Here is a 14,358-nt window from a genome sequence, read left to right on the forward strand (position 1 = left end):
GCAGACCAGTTGTGTGATTGGATTGAAGAGTTCATAGATAACAGAACGCAGCATGTCATTCTCAATGGAGAGAAGTCTTCCGAAGGAAGAGTGATTTCAGGTGTGCCGCAGGGGAGTGTCGTAGGACTGTTGCTATTCACAATATACATAAATGACCTTGTGGATAACATCGGAAGTTCACTGAGGCTTTTTGCGGATGATGCTGTAGTATATCGAGAGCTTGTAACAATGGAAAATAGTACTGAAATGCAGGAGGATCTGCAACGAATCGACGCATGGTGCAGGGAATGGCAATTGAATCTCAATGTAGACAAGTGTAATATGCTGCGAATACATAGAAAGAAAGATCCTTTATCATTTAGCTACAATATAGCAGGTCAGCAACTGGAAGCAGTTAATTCCGTGAATTATCTGGGATTAGGTATCAGGAGTGATTTAAAATGGAATGATCATATAAAGTTGATCGTCGGTAAAGCAGATGCCAGACTGAGATTCATTGGAAGAATCCTAAGGAAGTAGGTTACAGTACTCTTGTTCGCCCACTGCTTGAATACTGCTCAGCAGTGTGGGATCCGTATCAGATAGGGTTGATAGAAGATATAGAGAAGATCCAACGGAGAGCAGCGCGCTTCGTTACAGGATCATTTAGTAATCGCGAAAGCGTTACGGAGATGATAGATAAACTCCAGTGGAAGACTCTGCAGGAGAGACGCTCAGTAGCTCGGTACGGGCTTTTGTTAAAGTTTCGAGAACATATCTTCACCGAGGAGTCAAGCAGTATATTGCTCCCTCCTACGTATATCTCGCGAAGAGGCCATGAGAATAAAATCAAAGAGATTAGAGCCCACACAGAGGCATACCGACAATCTTTCTTTCCACGAACAATACGAGACTGGAATAGAAGGGAGAACCGATAGAGGTACTCAAAGTACCCTCCGCCACATTCCGTTAGGTGGCTTGCGGAGTATGGATGTAGATGTAGAATCCCGCATTACCTACGTGGAAAGGAATCCGGCGGGAACAGTTTGCGGCTACATATCCCGACCTATAATGATTCGTAAAACAAGGTACTGCGAGATATGTAAGGCAGAGATGCGTACTCATAAAATGCAATTCCGCGTTTGCTTTGATACGTTTTATGATTGTGTGAAACGCTAGACGCACTGTTCACGCAAGATATATAATCAAAAATGTTCAAATGTGTCTGAAATCTTATGGGACTTAACTGCGAAGGTCATCAGTCCCTAAGCTTACACTCTACTTAACCTAAATTATCCTAAGGACAAACACACACAACCATGCCCGAGGGAGGACTCGAACCTCCGCCGGGACCAGCCGCACAGACCATGACTGCAGCGCCTGAGACCGCTCGGCTAATCCCGCGCGGCATATATCATCAATAGCGGACATACGCTAATAGTCACTTCCCGTATTCATAGATTACCGAAAGGTTTTCGGCGCTGTGTCATCCGTCTGACTGATATCAAAGGTTAAAGTCTGCTGTGTATCACGTACATTAAATGTATTCACAATGACAATGAAATTTTGTACCGGATCGTGACTCGAACCCGGATTTTCCGCTTATCGCTGGTGGTTGCCTCACCATTCGGCTATCCGTGCACGGATCATGGTCCGACTCAAACTTTCACGTCCCTATATGAGCGTCTTTTTACAGATGGTTGCGGGAGTCGGCTGTTCGATACAGGATATCAATGTGAGTTTCAGAGTTTTTCTACGCCATCTTCAGGCTCCTGACAGACGTGTAGGAAGATTCTACTTCGGTTCTGTTCAAAACAGGGGCAGCAATACAGGTATTAGTAGATTTTTGCTATAGCGATCACTTCAACCAACATGGTGAGTGTTCATCAGAGGTGAGCGTATCATCTGGAGTGCCCCAGGGTAGTGTGGCAGGTCCGCTGTTGTTTTCTATCTACATAAATGATCTTTTGGATAGGGTGGATAGCAATGTGCGGCTGTTTGCTGGTGATGCTGCGGTGTACGGGAAGGTGTCGTCGTTGAGTGACTGTAGGAGGATACAAGATGACTTGGACAGGATTTGTGATTGGTGTAAAGAATGGCAGCTAACTCTAAATATAGATAAATGTAAATCAATGGAGATGAATAGGAAAAAGAATCCTGTAATGTTTGAATACTCCGTTAGTAGTGTGGCGCTTGACACAGTCACGTCGAGTAAATATTTGGGCGTAACATTGCAGAGCGATATGAAGTGGGACAAGCACGTAATGGCAGTTGTGGGGAAGGGGGATAGTCGTGTTCGGTGCATTGGTAGAATTTTGGGAAGATGTGGTTCATCTGTAAAGGAGACCGCTTATAAAACACTAATACGACCTATTCGTGAGTACTGATCGAGCGTTTGGGATCCCTATCAGGTCGGATTGAGGGAGGACGTAGAATCAATTCAGAGGCGGGCTGCTAGATTGGTTACTGGTAGGTTTGATCATCATGCGAGTGTTACGAAAATGCTTCAGGAACTCGGGTGGGAGTCTCTAGAGGAAAGGAGGCGTTCTTTTCGCGAATCGCTACTGAGGAAATTTAGAGAACCAGCATTTGAGGCTGACTGCAGTACAATTTTACTGCCGCCAACTTACATTTCGCGGAAAGACCACAAAGATAAGATAAGAGAGATTAGGGATCGTACAGAGGCGTATAGGCAGTCATTTTTCCCTCGTTCTGTTTGGGAGTGGAACAGGGAGAGAAGATGCTAGTTGTGGTACGAGGTACCCTCCGCCACGCACCGTATGGTGGATTGCGGAGTATGTATGTAGGTGTAGATATGCCGATTGTTCGCAGCTGATGACAGTCATCAGATGACGGTTGAAGTGATCGCTACAGCAAAAATCGTCTAATACCAGTATTGCTGGCCCCTGTTTTGAGCAGATCCGAATTTTGCTACATGCCGTCTGAAGATGGCGCAGTGAAATGCTAAAACTGGTAGCCAGATACAACGAGTTTGGAGACCAGCAGGCTGAAAGGTATTTAACTTGACATACAAACTTCCATATCTCGTCAACGGTGCGTCTACAAGCTGTACTCGTATAACCGTTAGGCATATTCCCGTACCTGCCCGGTGTCGGCGGATAAGTACGATAGGGCAGTGCTGTATTATTCTGAATTACGATGCAAAGTTCCTGTCGGAAAAAAATGTTCAAATGTGTGTGAAATCGTATGGGACTTAACTGCTAAGGTCATCAGTCCCTAAACTTACACACTACTTAATCCAAATTATCTTAAGGACAAACACACACACACACCCATGCCCGAGGGAGGACTCGAACCTCCGCCGAGACCAGCTGGACAGTCCATGACTGCAGCGCCCCAGACCGCTCGGCTAATCCCGCGCGGCTTCCTGTCGGAGTTCCTCAGTGATACGCTATTTATAAACGATCTGGGACAACGCAAAGTCGCAAGTACGACACCACGTGGGCAATGACTGATCCACTGTAGCCGTCTGGAGAGCTCGAGGTCAGGACCTTAGTCAGCGTATTTCCCTCCCTAAAACCTTTTCCTTTCTCACGTTACGATCGGCTGGTAAGTCGCAGCGGCGCACCTCGTACCACGGCGCGCCTGCCCCTCCCCTTCCTGGCTTTCGCTGCTCTCTGCTTTCCTTTTGCAAATCTCAAGGCGAGCGGCGCGAAGCCGCCCACAGCCGGATACCAGCGGCTCCGTATCTGCGCGCGACTAAAAACCGGTTCTCCGCCAGACCTGACTGAATGGCCGAAAGTGTCCCGCGAGTGGAGCGATTATCAAAATACTTGTGCAAAATGTTTTGGCTTTCCAGATTACGGCACTGCAGCTAACATTTTCAACCTCCATTGCGAAACAGGCCTCTAGATAAATGTTTACGAAACCGAGGGTATTTCAGGCGCTCAGATTAGCTGCAAATAAAACACTGGATTATCATGCGGAGTTTACGGGTATTTACAGTTATAAGACGTTCACCAGCCGTGAGTTCTTCGTTTAAATGTCTGTACCAGATTATGTTATGTCATCCATAATGGACGACCTTCCCCAGAATGGATTCCCGCAGAAATTTTCACAAGAGGAGGCAAAATTATGAAATTGCCATTTCTGATGTGATTCGGTGAGTTTGAAAATGTGTCTTGCCCCCAGAAACTTAATTTGTACACAAGCACTGCAGCCGACATAATCGTCTTGAGAATATTCAGCAACTGTATTGAACTCCTGACGACGATGGCGGAGATGGCCATCGAAAGCTCGAGCATTTTATTCGAATTGACGCGGCTGGAAAACCGAGAACGTTTTATTCATGTATGCCGTCACGAAAGACTCCGAGGACACAAGATAATTCTCATTTGTTGTTCCGCCTCCGTACTATTACATGTGCTTCTTAGTAGGCAAGAAGGGTAGTTGACGCAATTATTTAGGTCTACTTTGTTTTAGATCTGAAGATGTTCCAGAGCAATCGTCACATGTAATTTAATTAAAAATGTGCAACTGAGACGGAACAATAAATGAGAATTATCTTAAAAGTGCACGAAGCTTATTACACATCAAACGAATGTTGGTAATTTAAGATAGATTACTTTAATACCAAAATAGTAAGAATAATCAGCTTTATATCAAAGTAGTTTTTTTTATTACTAGCGTCAATATTGATTCAACCTTTTTGATTCAAAGATCTCAAATTTCATCCTAATATGATTAAATCTAGGGAATATTACGTCATGAAATAAAGTTAGTAAATATTTACAGAAAATTATATTTGTAGCCTCATAATGAGGCATGAAGCGAAAAATTAAAATCTGAAACAGAAAGAGTCAGGAGGATTGAGAAAATCTTGTTGGATATCACCAAAAATATCTAACGTTAGCACTGCTCGAAGTTGAGGAACAGGCTGTAAAGCGGGGAGCCCCGTGGCAAGGCGACGTAGACCACGCGGCCACCCCGCGCGGCGTACTGGAACTATCGATGTATACAAACACCTCTAGATCAGCTTGGATTCAACTGGTAAATAGTGAGCAGCTGCGATTCTGCAGTATGCAGAATGCCTTCGTTCCTATCGGTAGTGCTGACTGTTAATGCAGCATGAATGAGTGCACTTTATGACGTAGTTTATGATTGACGATGTAATTTATATTGCCATGTGACAAAGGTAATTCCGTACAAATGAGATATGTCTGTGTTTTATTATATGCTTTGTTCATAGTTGGTTACATTATTCTGTGTGTCGTGCTTTTATTTGCAGTGACGAATTCACGGATTTTATTATTTTACATCGCCTAATATGATTTTGTATACACTTCTATGTATGTGGCATTTCAGTGCCTGTGGTTTCCATTAATATTTGCATGAGTTAATAGGATTGTGATTGTGGGAATCTTGCAATACTCTTCATACGTTCTTTCAGTTGGAATATACGAACCTGATGATTGTCTGGACCGAAACTGATTATTAAATTAGGAAATTTTATCAACTCTTGGCGGTAACCACGATGTTCTTTGCGTGTTTAGTTCTGCCTGCTAGAAAATTGAACCCAGCCTCAAAGCTGGTCGTATGTTCCCTGAGCTTCTATTTCGTGCCCGCATTTCGTGGTCGTGCGGTAGCGTTCTCGCTTCCCACGCCCGGGTTCCCGGGTTCGATTCCCGGCGGGGTCAGGGACTTTCTCTGCCTCGTGATGGCTGGGTGTTGTGTGCTGTCCTTAGGTTAGTTAGGTTTAAGTAGTTCTAAGTTCTAGGGGACTGATGACCACAGATGTCAAGTCCCATAGTGCTCAGAGCCATTTGAACCATTTTTTTTTCTATGTCGTTCACCACCCGACAGAGGGGGGGGGGGGGGGGGGGTAGCGAGCAAATGTCTTCCGGCAGTCAACTCAGGACACTCGCCATCAATCTGGGGGACCTGCGGCCGAACAGAGCGAGCGAAGCCTCACAAGATCTTCGTTTGCTGCGGCCATGAAGATACCTACATAGAAGATACAGATCATAGGTGGGCGAGGCAGTGTTCAGACACACTGGACCCACACACAGGAGGACGCCGGTTCAAATTCCTGTCCAGCCATCCGCCGTTACGTTTCTCACGATTTCCCTAAATCGCTCAAAGCGAATTCTGGGACGGTTCCTTCGAAAATGACACTGCCAGCTTCCTTCTAAGCCGTTCCCCAGTCAAAGTTGTGGTCTGGCTCTAATGACCTCGGCATCGACAGTGCGTTAAGCTCTAATCTTCCTCTCCCTCTAAACAGAGAAGCTCTCCAATAACGTCATAATACTCGAGCTGAAGCGTGTTCCGTAATTCCACAACACAATGGCTTCACCGACGCATATATTATAATTACGCGCACCTGTCCAACGGCTTTTTTTTAGGCAATGTGAATGACCTGCGTTTTTTTTCCAGTCTCTTGGAATCTGTCGTTGCTCCAGAGAAACCTACCGCAGATGAAGTGAGGGCAACAGAACTGCAGTGCAGCTGTTTGAGGTGAGAGCACTTAGGGTCCCTGGGTGTGTCGCACGCCGGGATGCCCTCTCAGTCAAGGTCGTTTCATTTTAAAACAGTATGCGGTTGCCGAGCTCTTGCGTAATACTTCCTCCTTGAGATAAACGACCCAGTCATTGACTCCCTTCCTCCAACAACAGCGGATGTGCCATTTCATTCGCGGCAATTGAGTCGGACGATCTCAGCGAAATGAATCAAGCGCGTCAAATTAAGTTCTGCCTAATGTTTATAAACTGCTGCTACCGTCTTCATCATTATTTCATCATCATTGACTCGCAAGTCACCGAAGTGGCGTCAACTGAAAAGGACTTGCAATACGGCAGCCCATCTTCTCCGCACGGGGCCTCCCGGCCAACAATGCCATACGATCATTTCATATCACTGTCTCGGTGGCAGCCTTCCACTAGGTTCATCTATACGTCTACACACATATCTAAATTAAAAAAAAAATATTTTATTTACTTCGCGGTTATAGCTTGTTATCTGGATAGATAAAGTTGGCCATAAAACTCACATATTTCTTTACAATAATTATTACAACTTGCTATGTCCTACTGCTGCACTAAAACTGATGCAAAAAAAAAACAACGGTAAATGGAAAACTACTTCCTTCTTTCACAAAACTGTTACTGACCACAGTGCCACTGTGATTATTACCATCAGTACATTTATCTCCTATAGTGACGTACAATTCGCAATTTTTCACAAACACAACTTTTATTTACGTACGTTTACAATGTTGATGACTGAACAACAAAAGAAAGGTAACAATAACGATGCCAGTAAAAGTCTCCTAAATGAGGCAAACAAAAGTTCACTTCTAATTTTCCACAAATTTTCGTGGTAACACACACACTAGTAAAAGTCCAATTCAGAGACGAAGAAGTAATCTTCAGTGGTCGAAGTCCGCGAGGTCGGCATCCAGAGTGAACTGAACTTAGGGGCTGGTTCTAGCTGTCTCTGGCCAATCAGGTTTTGGCGTAGTGATACTTCCTGCAGGCCGTGGCTCGAGCTCCCCCTGCAGGAAGGAGTGCTCCGAATGTCTGTTTCGATTATCTTGTATGTAAATAGCCGGTGTTTACCATGGTGCTTTTGGTATGCCTTGGGACATAGACAGCCCCATCCTCTGTGGTGTAATATGGGTTGCCGGCCCTCAGGGGCTACCTTGACTCCGGCATACCATCTCCTTTTGTCGGTCACCCGTAATCTTGCGCAATTAACTCGTCTAAAGTATTGCAATGTTTTCCACATTTAGATCCGACCTGGAACTGCACAGCCACTATCTGCTGCATTCCCCGGGTGCAGGAAGACACGACAGCTGCGTTTCCACTGCGGCTATCCGTTCACCATCCACTGTTCCATCTCAGAATCCACGTCTCTGTAAGCGTCCGTCCTAAAAAAAAAATCGCTCTGAAATGCGAGCTGCTACAGTGGTTATACTTCATTGGATTCTCACTTCGGAGGACATCAGGCTGTCTCTCCTTTCCCTACACTACGGCGAATGACAGAATGGTTCCTTTGGAAGACACAGCTGATTTCCTGCTGCATCCTTGTCCAATACATGCATGTGTTCCGTCTTTAATAACTTCGTCGCTGCCAGGACTTTCTACACTAATTTTCTTCTAAAAGACCTAACTGCTAATAGTAACGAGCTGGATGGTCAAAATAAAATAAAGTTCGTTGTAGAAACATACTTCCCGAACTCCACTTTAGAACTAAGTGGATGAAAAAATATGTCTCGAAAGGGACCGAAAATCCAAAGAGAGCGAGCGAGCGAGCGAGCGAGAGAGAGAGAGAGAGAGAGAGAGAGAGAGAAGAAATCTTTCCTCAGACAACGCCCCTGGCCACAAATCGCATCGTCAACGATAAAACAGAGGGGAATTGATGGTAAATCCACCGTATTTGCAAGTGAGTTTCTCTTTTACTTCTACTGCTTGCCACGACTGAGGAACATTTCGGCTGCAAACGTTCTCCGTCCAGTCAGGAGGTTAGAAGAGGCCATCGTACCTTGGTTCTGGGTGTGCTGTGGAATGAGGACATCAGGTCCAATATGTCTGCTCCTCCCAGAGTTGCTCTTTTGGCAATTCTCTTGATACTTTCTCAGTTTGCTAAGATCGTACTCCTTTACGGGATCTGTTCAATTATATTCGTTCTCCAGATATAAACTTTTGTGGGACTTAATATCACAAACGAATATACTAGTATGATATTTTTTGAAAACGATGTTCAGCAGTTAAAAGTCAGTTGGTGTCTCATTTGATTAGTGTATTTACTACACACAACAAACAAAATGGATGTCCTCAGGAGAAAAAAATCGGAAGTACGAGGGTTGGAACTTAAATAGTGGCACCTATTTATTCACAACCCGTAAAAAAGAGTTACATGTTTGCACCTATTACTGTCCTTCAAAGTAGTCACCAGCGTTGTGTAGAACCCGTTGCCAGTGATTTGGAAGGCGTAGTATACCGTTAGCAGAGCCTGTTCTGGTGATGGTGCGAATGGGGCGGTCTAAAGCTGTGGTGATTGTCGTGTACGTCTGTGATGCTGTTATCCTAACGCGTTACGTTCGTCCACGGCAGACCGTCAATGCACAGTACTACTGTTCGTTTTTGGAGCATCACCTGCAACCAGCTTAGCGAAAGAAGCGGAGACACTTCCTGCGTAACCCACCCGTCACTTTGCACGACAATGAGCGGGCGCATACAGCGTAAGCTGTGGCTAGTCTGTTCGGTCGATGGGACTGGGAAGTACTGTACCATCCGCCAAACTCCCCGGGCTTAAGTCCTTGTGTCTTTGATTTCATTCCGAAGATGAAGGAACCACTTCGTGGCATTCGCTTCACAACTGTTCCGGAGATTCGACAGGCAGTAGACTGCCCCATTCGCACCATCATCAGAACAGGCTCTGCTAACTGTATACTACGCCTTCCTCATCGCTAGCAAGTGATTCTACACAATGCTGGTGACTACTTTGAAGGACAGAAACAGGTGCAAACATGTAACTCTTTTGTATCGGTTGTGAATAAACAGTTGCCACTATTTAATTTCCAACCCTTGTATAAAACTTATTGACATCTGAAGACATATACTGACAAGCACTACTTTAGGAACCCAACACCACCTGGACTGCCCAAGTTTTTTTTATCAACCTCTGATCCGTTGCGAAATTAAAAACGAAGCGAAAATCCGATAAAACTTTGTGTAGTTGTGTTGTACAGTGTCTCTAGTATTCTCGTCGACTGTGTCACATCACACTTTCAGTTCTGAGTGCACAGTGAGCACGTAAAGATGTTTAGAATAACAGAGTCTCTCCCAAGGGTGAAGTACCTGCTAGAGGGTTCCGCCTGATTACATGCAGCCCACATAACGTAACTGTCATGCGTTTCCTCTTTCACGACAATGCTCAGCCGCACATTGCAGGCACAACAGCGGCGCTCCTGCAGCGTTCTCGATGGGAAGTGTTTGAGCAGCTAGCCAGGTCTTGCCACTAGGAAGGTTGGCTGCGCCACAGACCAAGAAAAAAGAGAAACGCAACTCCCATGTTAAAAGTGGGAAACACAGACCGACAGCAGCGCCTCAAGTGGTATGGAGATGAACTAAAATAAGAAAACATTGCGGGTTGCACCCCCCGCCCCCCCTCCCCCTAGTTTACTTACGTTGTAGGTTTTTATTTTTCTTTTAATTCTATTACCTTATTTTTCTGGGCATGCTATGTAATTATTTTGGCTGGTACCATAATAAAATAATTGAAACACAGCTATAGCACACTGTACTACAGCAGAGAGAAACCTATTCAGTAATATTTTCAGTCGATTTTTGACGTTTGCGTCTGACAGACAAGAAAACATGATAGGAGCAGCGACCGTCAGGCGCAAACATCAAAAATAGACTTTTAAATTGACATGCTTATATTGTTATCTATCAACATGTAAAAGCTCCAGCATATTTTATGGTTCATAAGAACTAGATGCAACACTTGAAACTGAGAGTAAGTCTAAACAAGCTTGTAATGTAAATAATTGAAGCAAAAGAAAAATAACACTGTAGCAGCTAAACTGGACTACAAATATTTCTGAATAATGTCATAATTTTTACGTCATACAAGCTGCTGGATCAATGGAGGAAAAAAGCCTATTATTAAGAGAATAAGCAGCAGTTAAAGAGGTTCAATTAAGAAATATTTATCACAGTATTAATTAATGAAGAATTCTAAAATTTGTTACAACTATGTTTCAGGACTATACGTTCTGAGTAACTGCCCAGCAAACTTGCACTACTGACCATTAATTTCTTAAAAAGGTTCCTACATCTTACTACTGTAAATGCTTCAACACAAAAAAGAAAACATCAATATCAAGTACCAGAAGCAGGAAAGGTGGATAAAAACAGTGAAATGAAAACAGTGAAATGAAAACAAAACTTACTTTTTATTCACTATTAACAACAGTGTCACCTGATTCACTACCGATTTTGGCAATTTCACAAGGAACACTTGTCACATGTTTTGGAAACACACCCCTGTTTAGCCTATGCCTACTTTTATTCATAAAATCTTCTTCGAGAAAATGATCATCACATACAAAATAAGAAGCACAGTTCACATCTGGTGACAGTTTACAAACACTCTTCCACTTTAAAAGCAACTCTTGAGGTTGTTTTGGAAACCTGTAGAAATGCTTGTTGCAAATTTCCTCCGTTGAACCCACGTAATAGCCAGATGAGCGGCTGGGGAACTTGCAGGAGCATTTCAACGTCAATCTGTTGCGTTGAATATTCTAAAAAAAAAACATAGAAGTCTTCATTCAATAATACTATTACAGACATATCACAGTTCTTTAAACAAACAAACAGAAACCACACTGCTTAACTCACGATAGAAGAGAATACATTTCATTTATAGGCTACAAGATTATTTAATGAAAAATTAAATGTCTTACCTTACAATTAATTGTGGACGTTTTTCAGCGGGAAATCTCTTCAATTCCACAGTGAACTTTATGAATTTAAAGTAAAAAATCTTTTTATAATGAAGATGAGTAATATGTAAATATGAAACAAATACAAAGACGACTGTAACCGAGGACCACAGACTTCAGTGCAGAGCAAGACGATAGAATATTTCAAAACAACCACCATTGGATTTTAGACAGCTCTCATTGGTCAATTCCAGCTTCGTTTGACCCCTAGCGCCTCTAGTGGTCTGGAATGGAACTATGTGGCTTGTTGCCTCTTCGCCCATATAGCGTTCACCGCGGTTGGCCGCGCTTTCCGGTGTGGCCCTGCCTCGCTGTACCGCTCGAGCCACCGGTTGCCGACGCCGCTGCAGTCCCAGGCGCCTGCTGCACTTCCGCGCTCTGGGCAGCTCTTAACCTGCCGCGCTTCGTGTTGCAGGCAGTCGTGCAAGCTGTTCTACCGGGCGGACCCTCTCAAGATCGTGCGCGCCGAAGGACAGTACATGTACGACGAGAAGGGCGGACAGTACCTCGACTGCATCAACAACGTGGCCCACGGTGAGCCCACGCCAGCTGCCTGTTCTCTCTCTCTCTCTCTCTCCTTCTCTTCTTTACCGCTACTTCCTACCTTCCTCCTCGCTGTTGTTGCTTCAGTGACTGTGGGTATTTATTATTTACCGTAATATACACTATATACTGGGTGATCAAAAAGTCTGTATGAATTTGAAAACTTAATAAACCACGGAATAATGTAGATAGAGAGGTACAATTTGACACACATGCTTGGAATGACATGGGCTTTTATTAGAACCAAAAAAATACAAAAGTTCAAAAAATGTCCGACAGATGGCGCTTCATCTGATCAGAATAGCAATAATTAGCATAACAAAGTAAGACAAAGCAAAGATGATGTTCTTTACAGGAAATTCTCAATATGTCCACCATAATTCCTCAACAATAGCTGTAGTCGAGGAATAATGTTGTGAACAGCACTGTAAAGCATGCCCGGATTTATGGTGAGGCATTGGCGTCGGATGTTGTCTTTCAGCATCCCTAGAGATGTCGGTCGATCACGATACACTTGCGACTTCAGGTAACCCCAAAGCCAATAACCTCACGGACTGAGGTCTGCGGACCTGGGAGGCCAAGCATGACGAAAGTGGCGGCTGAGCACACGATCATCACCAAACGACGCGCACAAGAGCTCTTTCACGCCTCTAGCAATGTAGGATGGAGCGCCTGGGTCTAATAAAACCCCATGTCATTCCAAGCATGTGTGTCAGTTTTTACCTCCCTATGTACATTATTCCGGGGTTTATTAAATTTTCAAATTTATACTGACTTTTTGATCACCCGGAACTTCCCAGTAAACCGTCGATTCTTTAAAGAATCAAAGTCGCAGCTTAAAACATCTGATTAGTTTACAAATCATTTAATATGTTACACGTTTAACGTTAAGCATGTTAGCGAAAAAACAAATTAGGAAAGATTTCAGGTTATGCTCAAGTTTGTTGGATGTCGCTAAGTGCTCTCATTATGTTACGATGGATGAATATAGTCTGGGTAATTTGAGCTTCATTTTAAGCAGAAGCAAGTTTTTCACGCCTGTAGATGCCTATGACGCCGTATTTCCGGAACTATGTGTCATACAATGATATGAGGGTTGCCCAGAAAGTAAAGCACCTTATTTTTTTCTTCAACAATTCTTTACTGAACATAATGAGAATTACACACTCGAAAGAATGGTGTTTTATCTACACACCCTACATTTCTACGTAATCTCCATCCCGTTCTACGGCCTTCCTCCAGTGCGAAACAAGGCTGTGAATGCCCTGAAGGTACCAATCCCTGTCCTGGTGGTGGAGCCAGTGCTTCACTGTGTGAAACACCTCCTCATGGTCCTCAAAATCTCTTCCACGAATGCCATCCTTTAATGGCGAGTGACGACATCAGCTCGCTGCAACATGTCAGGTGTGACAGGCGTGGATGGTCTCCCCGATCGCTGCAAACCGTGGAGTTCCGCCGAACCGCCTTCTGATCTACATCTACATCTACATCTATACTCCGCGAGCCACCTTACGGTGTGTGGCGGAGGGTACTTATTGTACCACTATCTGATCCCCCCTTCCCTGTTCCATTCACGAATTGTGCGTGGGAAGAACGACTGCTTGTAAGTCTCCGTATTTGCTCTAATTTCTCGGATCTTTTCGTTGTGATCATTACGCGAGATATATGTGGGCGGTAGTAATATGTTGCCCATCTCTTCCCGGAATGTGCTCTCTCGTAATTTCGATAATAAACCTCTCCGTATTGCGTAACGCCTTTCTTGAAGTGTCCGCCACTGGAGCTTGTTCAGCATCTCCGTAACGCTCTCGCGCTGACTAAATGTCCCCATGACGAATCGCGCTGCTTTTCGCTGGATCATGTCTATCTCTTCTATTAATCCAACCTGGTAAGGGTCCCATACTGATGAGCAATACTCAAGAATCGGACGAACAAGCGTTTTGTAAGCTACTTCTTTCGTCGATGAGTCACATTTTCTTAGAATTCTTCCTATGAATCTCAACCTGGCGCCTGCTTTTCCCACTATTTGTTTTATGTGATCATTCCACTTCAGATCGCTCCGGATAGTAACTCCTAAGTATTTTACGGTCGTTACCGCTTCCAATGATTTACCACCTATGGCATAATCGTACTGGAATGGATTTCTGCCCCTATGTATGCGCATTATATTACATTTATCTACGTTTAGGGAAAGCTGCCAGCTGTCGCACCATGCATTAATCCTCTGCAGGTCTTCCTGGAGTACGTACGAGTCTTCTGTTGTTGCTACTTTCTTGTAGACAACCGTGTCATCTGCAAATAGCCTCACGGAGCTACCGATGTTGTCAACTAAGTCATTTATGTATATTGTAAACAATAAAGGTCCTATCACG

The 14,358-nt window shown here is 44.1% G+C and overlaps 1 protein-coding gene across 1 annotated transcript in view; it reads left to right on the forward strand.

Annotated features, from left to right (window-relative positions):
• LOC126095070 (5-phosphohydroxy-L-lysine phospho-lyase-like) overlaps positions 1–14,358 on the forward strand; it is a 142,874-nt gene that overhangs the window by 64,938 nt on the left and 63,578 nt on the right. Inside the window, exon 2 of the mRNA XM_049909756.1 lies at positions 11,862–11,980. Coding sequence (XP_049765713.1) covers positions 11,862–11,980 — 119 coding nt within the window. The remainder of the gene's footprint in view (positions 1–11,861; positions 11,981–14,358) is intronic.

The sequence above is a fragment of the Schistocerca cancellata genome, chromosome 1 (genome assembly GCF_023864275.1).
Source record: "Schistocerca cancellata isolate TAMUIC-IGC-003103 chromosome 1, iqSchCanc2.1, whole genome shotgun sequence".
Taxonomy (NCBI): Eukaryota; Metazoa; Arthropoda; class Insecta; order Orthoptera; family Acrididae; genus Schistocerca; species Schistocerca cancellata.